Source organism: Oryzias latipes, chromosome 17 (assembly GCF_002234675.1).
Source record: "Oryzias latipes chromosome 17, ASM223467v1".
NCBI classification, from domain to species: Eukaryota; Metazoa; Chordata; class Actinopteri; order Beloniformes; family Adrianichthyidae; genus Oryzias; species Oryzias latipes.
In genome coordinates this window covers 8,400,671-8,414,696 of record NC_019875.2, presented here as the reverse complement: position 1 = coordinate 8,414,696, position 14,026 = coordinate 8,400,671, and the positions used below count along the sequence as shown (strand labels likewise).

Genomic DNA, 14,026 nt, shown 5'->3' with positions numbered 1-14,026 from the left:
AATCAAAGGCAAGATAAAGGTGTACTCATTTTTTAGAATAGTTTTAACAATAAGAGCTCTCCTACAGGTGAACTTCACAAAAACACTCAGACGGCTTTTTAGTTAACTTGTCAATTTATTTGGCTCCTCGGTATGGACTCTTTCATCGTCATCACTTTATCCTCATTTTCTAAGCCACACACAAGCTGTTCACTTCCAACAGACACACAAACAATCAGTTCAAAAACTGACCAAAATCTGACAATTTTATTTCTAAACCTGCTTCAGGTTTTACAGTTGACAAAATTGAATTATAGTCACTTATCATATTACGCGGGTGGGTTAATCTTGAGTTTCATTGAAATGTTATTTTCAGACATGAAGAAGTCCAAAAGCAGCCGTTTTATCTGCGATCAGTTTTGCCCGACTTCCTCTTTCCGGCCAGCAGGTGTTTGGGTTTGAGGTCGTACACGTGTCTGTCCGACTCTCCTTTCCTGCCGTCCCGGTTTCGGTCTGTCTGCGAGTTCTTCATGATCTTCTTTGCCTTTTTCACCATCTAAGGATCAAAGAAACAAAACAGGAAGTTAACATGTTTATGTTAGAAGTTGGGAATCTGTTGGATATACCCATTTTGTCCCCAAATAAATAGGAGTCTCTATTAGATTATTCAGCTGCGAGAGAACATTTACAAGTTGAAGGACTGCAAAGGTGTGAAACCTGAGACCCACCTTAGCGTCCCGTAAGCCGGACTGATCTCGAGGTGGGCGGGAGGCGCTCTGGCTGCGGGTCTTGGAGGTGGGAGGAGCGGAGGTTTCTCGTTTGCGTTTTTTGGCAACGCTGCGGGAACGGCGAGCCTGCTCAGCATAGTGGCTCTAAACAGATAAACATACTTGAGTTAAGACCAATGAGATCAGCGTTCAAAAAATCTCTACATTTTTTATATTTGAACATACAAACACATTAAAGTAGACCATAAAATGACAGGTTGAAAAACATCACTATCTGAGAATATATTGTCTACATATTGTGGGGCAATATTGATTTAGCTGCACTCACCAAACTTTACTTTTCATGCAAAGTGAATCTAAATTTCTTAATTTACAGAATTTTTTTACTCTGAGATACATAAAATTTCTAACAACTGTAATTTCGAGAAAAATTGAAAACTTTGACATTGTTTAGGTTAAAGTTTGTTTTTCCAATGCTTTGCCCTGTTTGTACCTTTGAATCATAATTGTCTTTCTTTTCATGTTTCAAATTCATTCATTTAAAACAAAACACTCTAAAAAGTGGTTCAGTCTTTATCTTATGTCCATTTATTTAAAAAAAAAAAACAGCACTCGAGAAACTAAATGAAAGCAGCAGTTAAATCTCAGTAAAAATACTTTTCATACACGCCTTTTAGGTCTTTTTGCAAAACTTCTAGATGGACCCCAGTGATAAAATCATAAACTTGCAAACTGACCATAATTACAAAATTCTACTAATAAAACATAAATGTTGATAGCTAGTTTATATTTTACTGACTTCATTTGGGCAGCAATGTATTTATTGACAAAAATAAACCATGGCCTGTGGCTGCAATTTCAGTTTTCAAGGTGCAGAGCGCCACCTGCTGGCTCGGAGGTGAAAAGCCAACCAGCTGGTTGCTAAACCTTTAAGGCATTCCTTTTGGAAGTAATTTTTTTTCCCTTTTTCTAGCTTTCCCAAGAACTTTCAGAATCAATTTTTACCATCACCTTTTAAAAGCTGACCGGAATGAAAAATCTACCTGAAAACATGTATTGGAATGTATTTATAATACTGGCTAATACATTAATGGTTGTACAGTGCGTACAGTTTACACACTAACCTAATCACAGGAAGTTTGATACATAACATAAACCATTTTATTTTACGTAATTATGGGAGGAAAAAGAGGGCAAACACTCATCAGAAGATTTTTTTGGGTTGACATTGTCTTTTTTTGTTCAAACAGATTATTTTTGGTTCTTGCTCAAGCTAAAGCAGCTTAAAGGCCTGTTCACACCGGGACGAATTTCGCCGGCGATTTTCGCCGACGTTTAACGCCTCGTGACTAAACAAAGGGCACCAATGAGAGTGTGCACACCGACGCGAAAAAACGCCAGGCGTTAAAGCGTCAAAAAAAAAAAACGCCTCGGGTTCGTTTTTTTTTTTCGACGCGTCGCGTCGAAATCTACTCGACCAATGAGAATGGCGCTTTTGCTCACGTGTCTGGAGCTTCTGAAGTTACAGTAAAACACAACTTGGGGGCGCTCAAACACAAAACTGCCTTGCTGAGCACACATACCAGCGAAGAAGATAGACGCCAAGTAGCGTCTACACAGCCGCGAAGCAATAATGACGGACATTCTAAAACATCCCCGAACCAAGCACCAGTTGGAGCAACTGGTGCTTGAAATATTCATGTTTTCTTTGTTTGATTCTGACAAGCGTGTAAATACTTGCTCTCTTCTTCTGAGTGAAAAGCGACTTTAAGAAGCGTAAAGTTGCGCAGCGCCACCTTGTGTACAGGAGTATTTCTGTTTTACATTAGGCGCCATCTAATGTCTGGGAATGAAATTGCATGTTCACTCCACTCATCGTCAGCGAAAATCGCCTGGGTGTGAACACAAAAAACGTGGCGAAAAACGCTGGCGAATAACGCCTGGTGAATATTCGTCCCGGTGTGTACGGGCCTTAACTGTGTTGTTCAGTGTATTTCTCTACAAAGGTTCTCTGCCTTGAGGATCAATAAATGGATGGGATTAGGTTCTAATCAGTGTTGGTGTGTAGTATGGTGCTTTACATCGTTCTTGTCGCTCATGTCCAGTCCGAGCTCACTCATCTCCTTCTCCAGCTTCTTTCTCTCAACCTGAGCACACAAACACACAGAGCTGATTCAAACCCAATATCAGGAAGATAGAGAAGTCCAGAAATCTGTGAAAACATCCATTTGAAACAAGAAACGCCTTTTCTCAGAGTTACAGCACAATCCTTTCAGCTGTCAAGTAAAAACAGGGATATGGCTTCACATGAATCATGTGTAATTAATAAAAAACTGGAAAAAAGAGCAACAAATCATGAAAAGATTTTGTAATTTCGTATAAATAACAGACATGACAAAATGTTTTAGAAAAAGCTAAAAAAACAACAACATGATGTTGAATTTTAAAAAGTTGTTATTTCAGAAGGATAAATTAGAATCCACGGTACGTTTCAGGTGGGAGAACTTCCTAGATTTCCCTTCTCACCCTGGTGGCAGTCCTGGGCATGCGAGGTCCGTGCACATCCTTCTCCCTGGACTCCATGACCATCAGCTGCTTCTTCTCACGGATCTGTTTGGCCAGAGAGCGGATCTCCAGCATGTCTTCGTCCTCGCTCTCGTCATCAGAGTCGTACTCGCCGGCTCGCTCCTTCAACTCCTCCTCTTTTTCCAGGTCCTCCAGTTTCTGAGGCAAAAAACAAAACAAAAGATGAGTCAAACTGGGAGAAAACTACAGCTAAGACCTTTACTGGTTTTGTATAAGACATGGAAAAAAACATTAATTAAAATCCATTCTCCTTAAAGTCCCCCCATGACAATATTTTTTTCTTAATAAAAACATCTCCAGTGGTGTTTTCATTATGATTTTGAATCTCACAACCTAAATGTCTGAAAAAGCCACGTTTCTTGTTTATCTGAAGTATATGTTGCCAATATCTCCTCTACATGGGCGTGGCCAATAGTGCTGAGCTGAGTAGCTCCGCCCTCAATCCCCCCTTTCTACAGGCTGCATCCTGCAAGAGTTATCAAAGTTTCAGACCGGTCTGTCAGTCATATTAAGGTTTTTTTTAATAAAATAAAACTGGTTTTGAAATTAAATTTGAAAAATAGATCAATATTTAATCAAATACGGAAATTGTGGATGAAAATGAAATGATTCAGTTTTGACAGATTCCCATGAAACTGGTCAGAGTTCTATTTCACCATCATCTGTGGCGTCAAAATAAGCAGTTTCTTAAACCTTTTGTAGCAACGTTTTTCTGATTTTCTGGAGATCCAGGTGCAAAAAAAGACATAATACATAATATTCTAAATTAGTATTTTATTCTTTAGCAAACAGCCTGTTTTCTGTCGACATCCACCGTAACAGCTTAATAAGCTGCAGAAAGTCTGCTATAGATTATTTTTTGACAGCACCACAGAATCCTAACACTCACCTTCATGATATCCGGATCGATGTAGTCCGCGATGTTGTGTCCCTCCCACACCTCCGGAATCCTGTCCTGCTTCTCGTCCTCGTTCATCAGATCCCAGTATTCTGAAAACACCACCAGGACGTGAGCCGACTGTCTTCACCAACTCCTCCATCAGAAGGGAAGCCAACTCACTCTGCAGGTCCAGGATATAGTCGTCACCCAGCTCCAGCTCCAGGTCTCTCTCCTGCAACATTTTAGATTGATGGTGAGAAATCTCGGAGCAAACCTGAATGTCAGAATCTAAACTGTCACACGGAAACGTTAGAGGTCAACGGTGAGGATGATCTTCATCAGTGCTTTGTAGTTTAACCTGAAACTGTGTTTAAAGACCAATTCTCTCTGAAAGTAAAATCCTCTGAACAGGTTTGTAAACGAGCTCCTCAGATTCTCAGAGCAGAATTTTTCACTTTCACTGGCCCCACCTGAAACGTTTGAAAGATTTCTCCTGAGACGTTTAAGCTTCCTGGTGATTGGAGACAGTAGTTGCCCTAGAAACGTGACTCAGACCAATCGCTGTCAACTGGCTCCAAATGGTGGCGCCCGTATCCCAGAAAAATGGCAACTGAATCGGCTTCATTTCGATTGAGCTGGAGGTGAGGTGTCTATGGTCTGACTTCATTTTGAATTTTCTCTCAAAAGCAAAACTTTGCCTCTTTACAAATATTTGCATTCATGAACATTTCTCACAAATCTAAAAACCCTTTTTTTATATCATATTTGCCCAGAAAAAGAAATCTGCACCAAAATTTGGATTTGTTGCCCTTCAAAGTTTTCCTGTCGTGTGCAGACAAAAAAGTAAATAAAGGCAGTTTACCATCTTTACACAAAAATCCTCTGTGAGTCTGAAGTTTGGTTTAGTGAGTCTTCATTTAAACAAGTCAGTCACCTTTGCTGTAGCAGCACACGACTACCATCTTCTTATGTCAACCTTATGTATTATTTTGATTTAGACAAAAAAAAATCCTTTTACGCCCTAAAAATGTAGCATAAGAATTTAAAATGAGATTTCAAGCCGTCTATCCTCATGTAGTTTTCTATTCCATTTCAAAGTGATCCTCATCTTCCTGTAGATCACTTTCTGATCCTGCCTGGATCCGCTTGCTGCTCCACATGTGAAATTAGTCATACCAGTTTGCGTTTGGGGGCGTCCACCTCCATGGCTCTCCTGCGGGTCAAAGCTCCATCTGGGATGAAGGGGGGTCTGTCCTGAAAGTCAGGCATCAGAGACAGACGTCAGACACAGAAGCTTACAGCCTCTCAGCGTCCGTCTCCTGTGGGATTTACCTTCTCGTCCCTCTTGGCGGGCATGGCGAGGTGCAGCCTGTTCAGGACGTCGTGGACCTTCTTGCCCTTCATCTTGGTGTTGACGCGGTGGGCGAGGAGCTGGTCACAGGCCTGAACGAACACCGGAGAGATGTCTTATTAGGCAGGAAACAAGGCGTGCGGGGGGGGGCATGAAAGTCTCTGGCTCTCACCTCGGTTTTAACCTGCATGACTCCCTCCTCGGTCAGGGTGCTGGTCTCAATGACGGGGATTCCCTCAGTGGTGAGGTCTGCAAGGATTTTCTGATAGCAAGAGCAGGAATATGAGAGTGCTGCTGAGGTTCTCACAGAAACACGGGAACCCTCTTTCACGTTCTCTTTCATGTTCTCTTTTGTCTCTGCGGTTCTCACCTGGTTCTCCTCAGTCAGCTCGCTGATCTTCTTCACGTCACATTTGTTTGCAACAATGATCAGAGGCTGCAGGACAGAAGCATCCGAATGCTTAGTGATGTCAGATATGACAGCTTCAAATTTCAGCTTAAGCAGACTTTAAAAACCCGAATGAAGGTTTTTTATTCACTTCAGATCTGTAATCTGGGAGTCAGAGTTTAGCCTGATCACCTCACTCAGTAAAGGGCCAAACATATATATACACGGGTGATGGCATTCTTTTCATTTAGTGCTCTAGTATGTGCATAACAATACAGCCAATATAAAAGAAAAAAAAACACAAACTAGACAATTAAACAAAAGCTTGTATATATAATTCAGCCTCCAGAGCTTGTATGAAACTAATGACAGCAGGTCAACAACACATTTGAACCGTCTGTTCTTTGAGGTTTGAGGGTTTCAGAGCTCTGGAGTTCCTCTGTTGCTTCAAACCTTCATAAAACCTGGCTACAATTTGGCTTCACAACTGTTTCTAGTTTATAAGCTATGTGTAGAACGTGGACCAATCACAGCACATGTGATTGGTGTCAACCTCTCTGAAGCTGGAGCTGGAATACAAGCAGACGTGTGCAGAAAAATGAGAAAGGGCTTTGTTTTCTGACCACAGTCATTCAGAGACTCTGACCCACACCATCTACTACAGGAACTGAGTCTGAATCACGCAGCTTTCAGCTGTACTTCCGTGTCTCTGTGACCAAGTTTGGTGACTCGCTGTCCCGACAATTTGGCAGGAGAAAGATGCTGCTACATTTGTCCCCAGTGGAAGGTTGTTTCATAGCAGGAGGAGACTTTGTGAAAGAATGTAAAGTTGCACATTCTGGCATGCTTTTCTTATATTTGGACTTCTTCAATATTTTTTTAAATGTAGGAATATTTTGAGTTCCAAGATGTAAGAACCGTGGCGAGTAATCGGTGTCCCTCTCACCCTCCGCGGGTGGTTTCTCCTCCAAGCTTGGGTCCTCTACCAGAGGCCTGGGAGCTTGAGGGTCCTGCACAGTATCTTAGCTGTTCCTAGCACTGCACTTTTCTGGACTAAGAGGTCTGAGGTCTTTCCAGGTATCTGTTGTAGCCACTCCTCCAGCTTAGGGGTCACTGCCCTGAGTGCTCCAATTACCACAGGCACCACTGTCTCCTTCACTTTCCAGGCTTTCCCCAGTTCTTCTCTGAGTCCCTGGTATTTCTCCAGTTTCTCATGTTCCTTCTTCCTGATGTTCCCATTGCGTGGCACTGCCACATCCACCACAACGGCTTTCCTCTGTTCTTTGTCCACCACTACAATGTCTGGTTGGTTCGCCATTACTGTTCTATCAGTCTGGATCTGGAAGTCCCACAGGATCTTTGATCTCATTCTCTACCACCTTCGGAGGTGTTTCCCATTTTGACCTTGGGGTTTCCAGTTCATATTCTGCACACATGTTCCTGTATATTATTCCAGCCACTTGATTGTAGCGCTCCATGTATGCTTTCCCTGCCAGCATCTTACACCCTGCAGTTATGTGCTGGATTGTTTCAGGAGCCTCTTTGCACAGCCTACACCTTGGGTCTTGTCTGGTGTCTATTGCTCTGGTGCTCAGGGCTTGTTCCTGAGCTGCCAGGATGAGTGCTTCAGTGCTTAATGTACTCATGTATCTTGGATGTTTCATCCTGGAAAGTGGCTTTTACGCTCACTAGTCCTCGGCCTCCTTCCTTGCGGCTAGCATACAGTCTCAGGGTGCTGGATTTGGGATGGAACCCTCCATGCATGGTGAGGAGCTTTCGTGTTTTAACATCCGTGGTCTGTATCTCTTCCTTTGGCCATCTTATTATTCCTGCAGGGTATCTGATAACTGGCAGTGCGTAGCTGTTTATTGCCCGGGTCTTATTTTTGCCATTGAGCTGGCTTCTCAGGACTTGCCTTACTCATTGGAGGTATTTAGCTGTTGCAGCTTTCCTTGTTGCCTGCTCCAGGTTGCCATTTGCCTGTGGAACTCCAAGATACTTGTAACTGTCCTCAATGTCTGCTATTGTTCCTTCTGGGAGTGAGACCCCTCCTGTGTGGAGGGAGCCTGGATGACATCCCAATGTCAGTACTGTAGATCCTGGTGGTGTGTATCAGGGAGTCAATGTCACGCTCGCTCTTAGCATATAGCTTGATGTCATGCATATAGAGGAGGTGACTGATGTTGGCCCCATTTCTGAGTCGGTATCCGTAGCCAGTCTTGGTGATTATTTGGCTGAAGGGGTTTAGACCTATGCAGAACAGCAGTGGGGACAGAGCATCACCTTGGAATATCCCACATCTGATGGACACTTGTGCGAGTGGCTTCCCAATGGCTTCAAGGGTGGTTTTCCACAGCTTCATTGAGTTTCCTATGAAGGCTCTAAAGGCCCGTACACACCGGGACGAATTTTCGCCAGGCGTTATTTGCCAGCGTGTTTCGCCACCTTTTTTGTGTTCACACCCAGGCGATTTTTGCTGACGATGAGTGGAGTGAACATGCAATTTCATTCCCTGACATTAGATGGCGCTTAATGTAAAACAGAAATACTCCTGTACACAAGGTGGCGCTGCGCAACTTTACGCTTCTTAAAGTCGCTTTTCACTCAGAAGAAGAGAGCAAGTATTTACACGCTTGTCAGAATCAAACAAAGAAAACATGAATATTTCAAGCACCAGTTGCTCCAACTGGTGCTTGGTTCGGGGATATTTTAGAATGTCCGTCATTATTTCTTTGCGGCAGTGTAGACGCTACTTGGCGTCTATCTTCTTCGCTGGTATGTGTGCTCAGCAAGGCAGTTTTGTGTTTGAGCGCCCCCAAGTTGTGTTTTACTGTAACTTCAGAAGCTCCAGACACGTGAGCAAAAGCGCCATTCTCATTGGTCGAGTAGATTTCGACGCGACACGTCGAAAAAAAAAAAACGAACCCGAGGCGTTTTTTTTTCCGACGCTTTGGCACGTGGCGTTTTTTCGCGTCGGTGTGCACACTCTCGTTGGTGCCCTTTGTTTAGTCACGAGGCGTTAAACGTCGGCGAAAATCGCCGGCGAAATTCGTCCCGGTGTGAACAGGCCTTTAGGCTACGTTCACACTGCAGGGCTTAATGCTCAATTCGGATTTTTTGAAAAAATCTGATTTGTTTGCTATACCGTTCACATTTCCAAGTAAATCCGAACTTTTGTGATCTCCAGTGTGACCGTGACACGACCCAAACAAGACCCGCATGCGCAGAAGCCAGAAGAATACTCAACGGTGAACGACGTCACTTGTTGTTTGCGGAGCCAACGTTAACAATGGATGTCAACAACAGTGTTGTCAAAAGCGGAGCTCTTTTTGTAATATTAAATTTATTTTCACGAAGGAGCAGCACAATTACAATCTTCTCATTTTAAGAAGGCAATGGAGTCGGGATTGTCTGTACCCACTGTTGTGGAAAGGAAATGTGCATGTGTTGGGGCCGCGCGCCCGCGTGTGTGTGTGTGTGCAAGCGCGTGCCGCGATAGAGAATAGGGGGGGGGGGGGGGGGGGCAGTGTGGGCGCGCATTCATGTTGTGTGTTACGGAGGAAGGATGACGGTAATAAAAGAAGGTTTCCCCCAGAATAAATGCTATGGACTCTTTATTTACCCGTTCTGGAGAATCTAAGGATCAGAACAGGGAGGAGGAGGAGGATCGCCTCGGGTCCCCCGCGCTTGAGCACGGTCGGAAAGGGGAGAGAAAAAAAAAGTCATCGCGGGAAAGGTTCAACACCACGCTCGGCCATTTAGCTGGAATTTTTTTTTAAAACCGCCCAGTTGCAATAAGAGCCCTGGAGTTTGGCCTGAAAAGAGCGATCAGCCCAAATATTAATCCAATCAGTGACCTCCCTTCTCTTCCACTGACTGATCTCAGCAGCATCGTCCACCATGGTTGATGTTTACGTTCTCGTTCCCGCCTACTTCAACGCAAAATGATGACGTTTGTTGCGTGTCGATGACGTACGATTCGGAATCAAGTCGCCTGGCCGGTCAGACGGCGCTCGCAATTGAAAAGAACGGCTACAATTCGGAATCAGGACGGCAAACCCACGGGGCCTGGGTCGCAATTGAAAAGATCGGATCTGTGTCATTCAGACTGTCATGAAAAGATCGGAATTGGGCCGCTTAGGGGCAAAAAATTCGGAATTGGGTCGTTTCAGCCTGCAGTGTGAACGTAGCCTTAGAGTCCTGTTGGTGTTGTACAGCTCCAAGCATTCAGTGATCCATGTGTGTGGCATTGAGTCATAGGCTTTCTTGTAATCAATGATCACAAGAAAAGAAAATATATATATATATATATGTATATATATATATATATATATATATATATATATATATACACACACACACAAATAAAGCCTATTCTGAGAGAAACAGCCAAGCAACTGAAGATTTCCTTCAACTATGTGTAGCAGTCTCTTCAACTGAGCAAGCAGATGAGCACATTACAGTTTCATATGAATTTCTTTTGTAAATAACCATGGTATGAGCGGGATAATGCCCTTTGAGGTGGTCATCATCAGCTTCGCTTCAGAGGGTTGTGTCTGTAAAGTCTATCAATTTCGGGTAATGAACACCTTGTTGGACTTTTTTAAGCTGCAAGTATTATTCAGAGTCTATAAATCTAAATCCTCCATGGATTCAAACGACACGCTGCTTTCTCTGACCTTGTTGGCGAACAGGGGCCGGATGTTGTTGAAGAGCTCCAGCTGCTCCTGCAGCGTGTGGCCGCACTGCTCAGACAGATCCATGACGTAAAGCACGGCCGCTCGCAGGTGAGCCAGCGCCGTGATGGCCTGCATCTCAATGGTGTTCCTGTCCTCCAGGGGGTGGTCCAGGATTCCGGGGGTGTCCACCACCTGCACAAACAGACAGACAGGAAACATGCAGTCCACATTGATTTAAGGCAACTCCAAGCACATTTATAGCTCTTTAATGAGGACAGCACGGAAAGTTTTCTCTCAGACATCAAAGCGTGGTTTTCATTCAATTCAATGCTGACAAAACAGAAATACTACTTGTTGGTTTTAAGTCCCCCTCCTCAAAAGTTAACATTTCCTTCTGTGGACTTCATGGTTACCCATGTAAAAAGGGCAAACTACCTATCATTTAGAAATCACTAGGGATGTCACAATTCTGTTTAAACCTGAAACCGTATGTTACGCAACTAAACATTATTGTGGGAAAAGTGAAGCGTTGCATCCTCCCCACTGCATCTTAGAAAGTTTAAGTGTCAAAGCTATTAGGCTACATTGGAGAAAGCTTTATTATTTATCATTTTACCAGGTCTAGTATAAGCCAGCAGAACTGTTGCTTACAGGGCTTTTCTTTTTAGCTTTTTGTTGTGTTGCATTACAGTGTTCCCTCCTTTACTGTGGAGGTTTCATTCTATAAATAACTCGCAATAGGAGAAATTACAGAATCCCTCACTACACACTTAATACACTTTCCTCAGACAGACACACATTTTCACACTTCTGTCTCTTGTTTAAACTCCAGTATAACTCTAGTATTGTCGAATGAGAAGGAAGATCTGCTCGTTATCATAGAATTTTGGAAATGTGGCAAACTGAACACACTGCACAGGAGGCACGCCACAGAGGAGATTGATCGACAAGATCTCCAGCAGATTTTAGAGCGGGGTTTTGCTCAGAAAGATCTGGGAAAGGTTAATTTCGACATAGCGAAGGAATACTGCAGAGAAATATCAAATTGTAACAAAGCTGTGAGCCAAAGATCGAGGTTTGAGCCAAATTATGGGAAAAGTTTATGGTTTCATCTCTGGTAATCACTTCAACATCATCACCCAGTCTACATATTCCCATCTGCGTGGTATCAATAGATAGATAGATAGATAGATTCACCCCCCAAAACCCTTTGATCCTGATCCACAGCCCCACCAAGTACTGTAACTCTCCTCCTCAGCCTCGTCTTAATAATCGCTAAACACGCTACAACTGGTCAGCAACTGCACCGCTTGGACAATTACTGTCTGTTGCTCTCTCTTGTCTCAGCACCTACCCCCCCCCCCCCCCCCCCCCCGTGAGGCATTAACGTTTCCCACCCCAACAAACCCCCATATCACGATGGTTGACTCTCCTGGCTTTCATCAATACAGAGTCCTTGCTTGTGACATCAAATTAAATGGATTAATTAGGACTAATCTGACGCTGAAAGACAACCAGGTGCAGCGTCTCACCTGCCAGCGGAGGTATCTGTAGTCCATGTGACCCACAAACAGGGATTTGGTGGTGAAGGCATAAGGCTGGACATCAACATCAGCTCTGGTGACCTGATGAGGAACATGTATGTTAACCCCGTTCCGGAAACAGCTTAGTCAAGCAGCTCGAACACACGACAGTCAGCAGCATGCTCACATATGACGGAGTCTGCATCCAGTTTATTCAAGAGTACTTCAAACCAATCACCTTGTTGATGAAGCTGGACTTGCCCACGTTGGGGTAACCACACAGGAGAAGGGTCCGGGTGTTGGGGTCGATGCTCGGCAGACGGGACAGATGCTGTCGCACTGCGAGGGTGGAAACACAATTCAAAGAGGCTGTTGGTAACTTCTGATTTAGGCTTCTGACAACAATAAAACCAAGCACAGGGCAATGTTCACCTTGTTCCAAATACTCCAGACTGGACTTCTGTCGTTTCAGGATGGTGCACATTCGACCCAGAGCGGCTCTCTTCAGCTGTTTGCATCGATACAGAGAGTCTCCATATTTCATCAGGCGCACATAGTCTTTGGCAACACTGGAGGATGCAGAAAAACACATGCTTGATAGCTCCTGCGGCAGGTTTGGCTTCTTATTTGCAACAATTAAAAGAACAAGTCTCTCTGCTTTAATCTGGGTTGATCAGTAGAACAAAAATACTTAAAATGAAGTTACAGCATCCAAATATCAGCTAAACACAGCATTATAGATGAGTGAGGGAGTTTACGAAAACGAATACTGTAAGTTCAGACTGCCACCAAATAGTTAAAAGGACATTAATGAAAGTGTTTGAAAATAAACAGAAAAAAAAACAAGTACTCTTCAGCTGGTCATTCCATTTGGACCAAGAAAGGAAAGAACCAGGTAACCATGACAACTGGCTCATGTCAGAGTTAGGCATCTTCACATCCACAAAAAGCAAAGGAACCCCAATAGACTTACTTGTCAATTAAGTTTTTAGCTATGTTTATCTGTCCCAAGGCCAGCTTGTAGTGGTCCTTGTCATACAGCACGTTCATCAGATCAGCATAAAATGGGTGGATATCCTGCAGAGACCAAGCACAGCTATTCAACAAGCACATCTCAGGAGTCGGGCAAAAGTCCAGGGATGGGTACTTACGTCCAGTTTGGGGAAGTCTGTGAGGATCTGTGTGAGGCGGTCATGGTAGTTCTGCTGGGTGAATTTCACTTTTCGCATGTAAAAGTGTCTGATTCTGTGAATCTGGTAATGTTTGTGTACGACTGTGGGCGTCTTCCTTTGGGTTTTGGATAAGGTGATGTCGATAAATTCCTTAAGAAGAGGGGGGAAAAAAACAAGTGTCAACACAAACCACCCTTCAGATATGAATAAATCCTGTTTCATCAAAAAAAAAGTGTCTTTTTACATTTGAAACCATTTTCTTAACATGTATGTCGCATGAAATCAAGACTGTCAACAAGAACAACATTCACGAAATGGATCACCTGTGTTTTTAGACTGACAAAAGAAAGATCACTTGAATTATTTGTACAATTTGTGGTCACTAACTCAGAAAGAGCCTTAAGCGTCTGATCTGAACAACAAGCACGTGTTTTCTCTCTTCTGAAAAAACGTTCTATTTGTTCGTCACTTCTTGCCGTCTTGTAATCGTGGCTGAAACGGAAGCTACTTTAAAACCATGGATTCGTTGATTAAAGCTTACCTTGGCGGTGGGAACCACCATAATTTTTTTAAAGTTATAAAGTGCCATCTTGTCGGACACGTTGAGGTCCGCGAACGGCACGGAGAAGAGGAAAGACGAGGTTCCGCTCGAACCGGAAAAGGCTGTTGAAACGTTAGAGTCGACGTTTTCCCGACATCGCCCCCTAGCGTCTGATTGTGAACTCACAGTTCTACGTCGT

The 14,026-nt window shown here is 43.5% G+C and overlaps 1 protein-coding gene across 1 annotated transcript; it reads right to left on the bottom strand.

The window, feature by feature from the left end:
- Positions 1-95: 95 nt before the first annotated feature.
- On the bottom strand, positions 96-13,961 carry gtpbp4 (GTP binding protein 4). Its single transcript, XM_023965153.1, has 17 exons — positions 13,828-13,961; positions 13,266-13,436; positions 13,088-13,191; positions 12,547-12,683; positions 12,353-12,453; positions 12,124-12,216; positions 10,592-10,783; positions 5,895-5,960; positions 5,697-5,786; positions 5,506-5,616; positions 5,350-5,427; positions 4,354-4,405; positions 4,183-4,283; positions 3,234-3,431; positions 2,789-2,854; positions 708-851; positions 96-535 (listed from the first exon to the last, which is right to left on the bottom strand). Exons 1-17 carry the CDS (start codon positions 13,873-13,875, stop codon positions 383-385), a joined length of 1,905 nt encoding a protein of 634 aa, XP_023820921.1. The 5' UTR covers positions 13,876-13,961; the 3' UTR covers positions 96-382.
- Between the last annotated feature and the right edge of the window lie 65 nt (positions 13,962-14,026).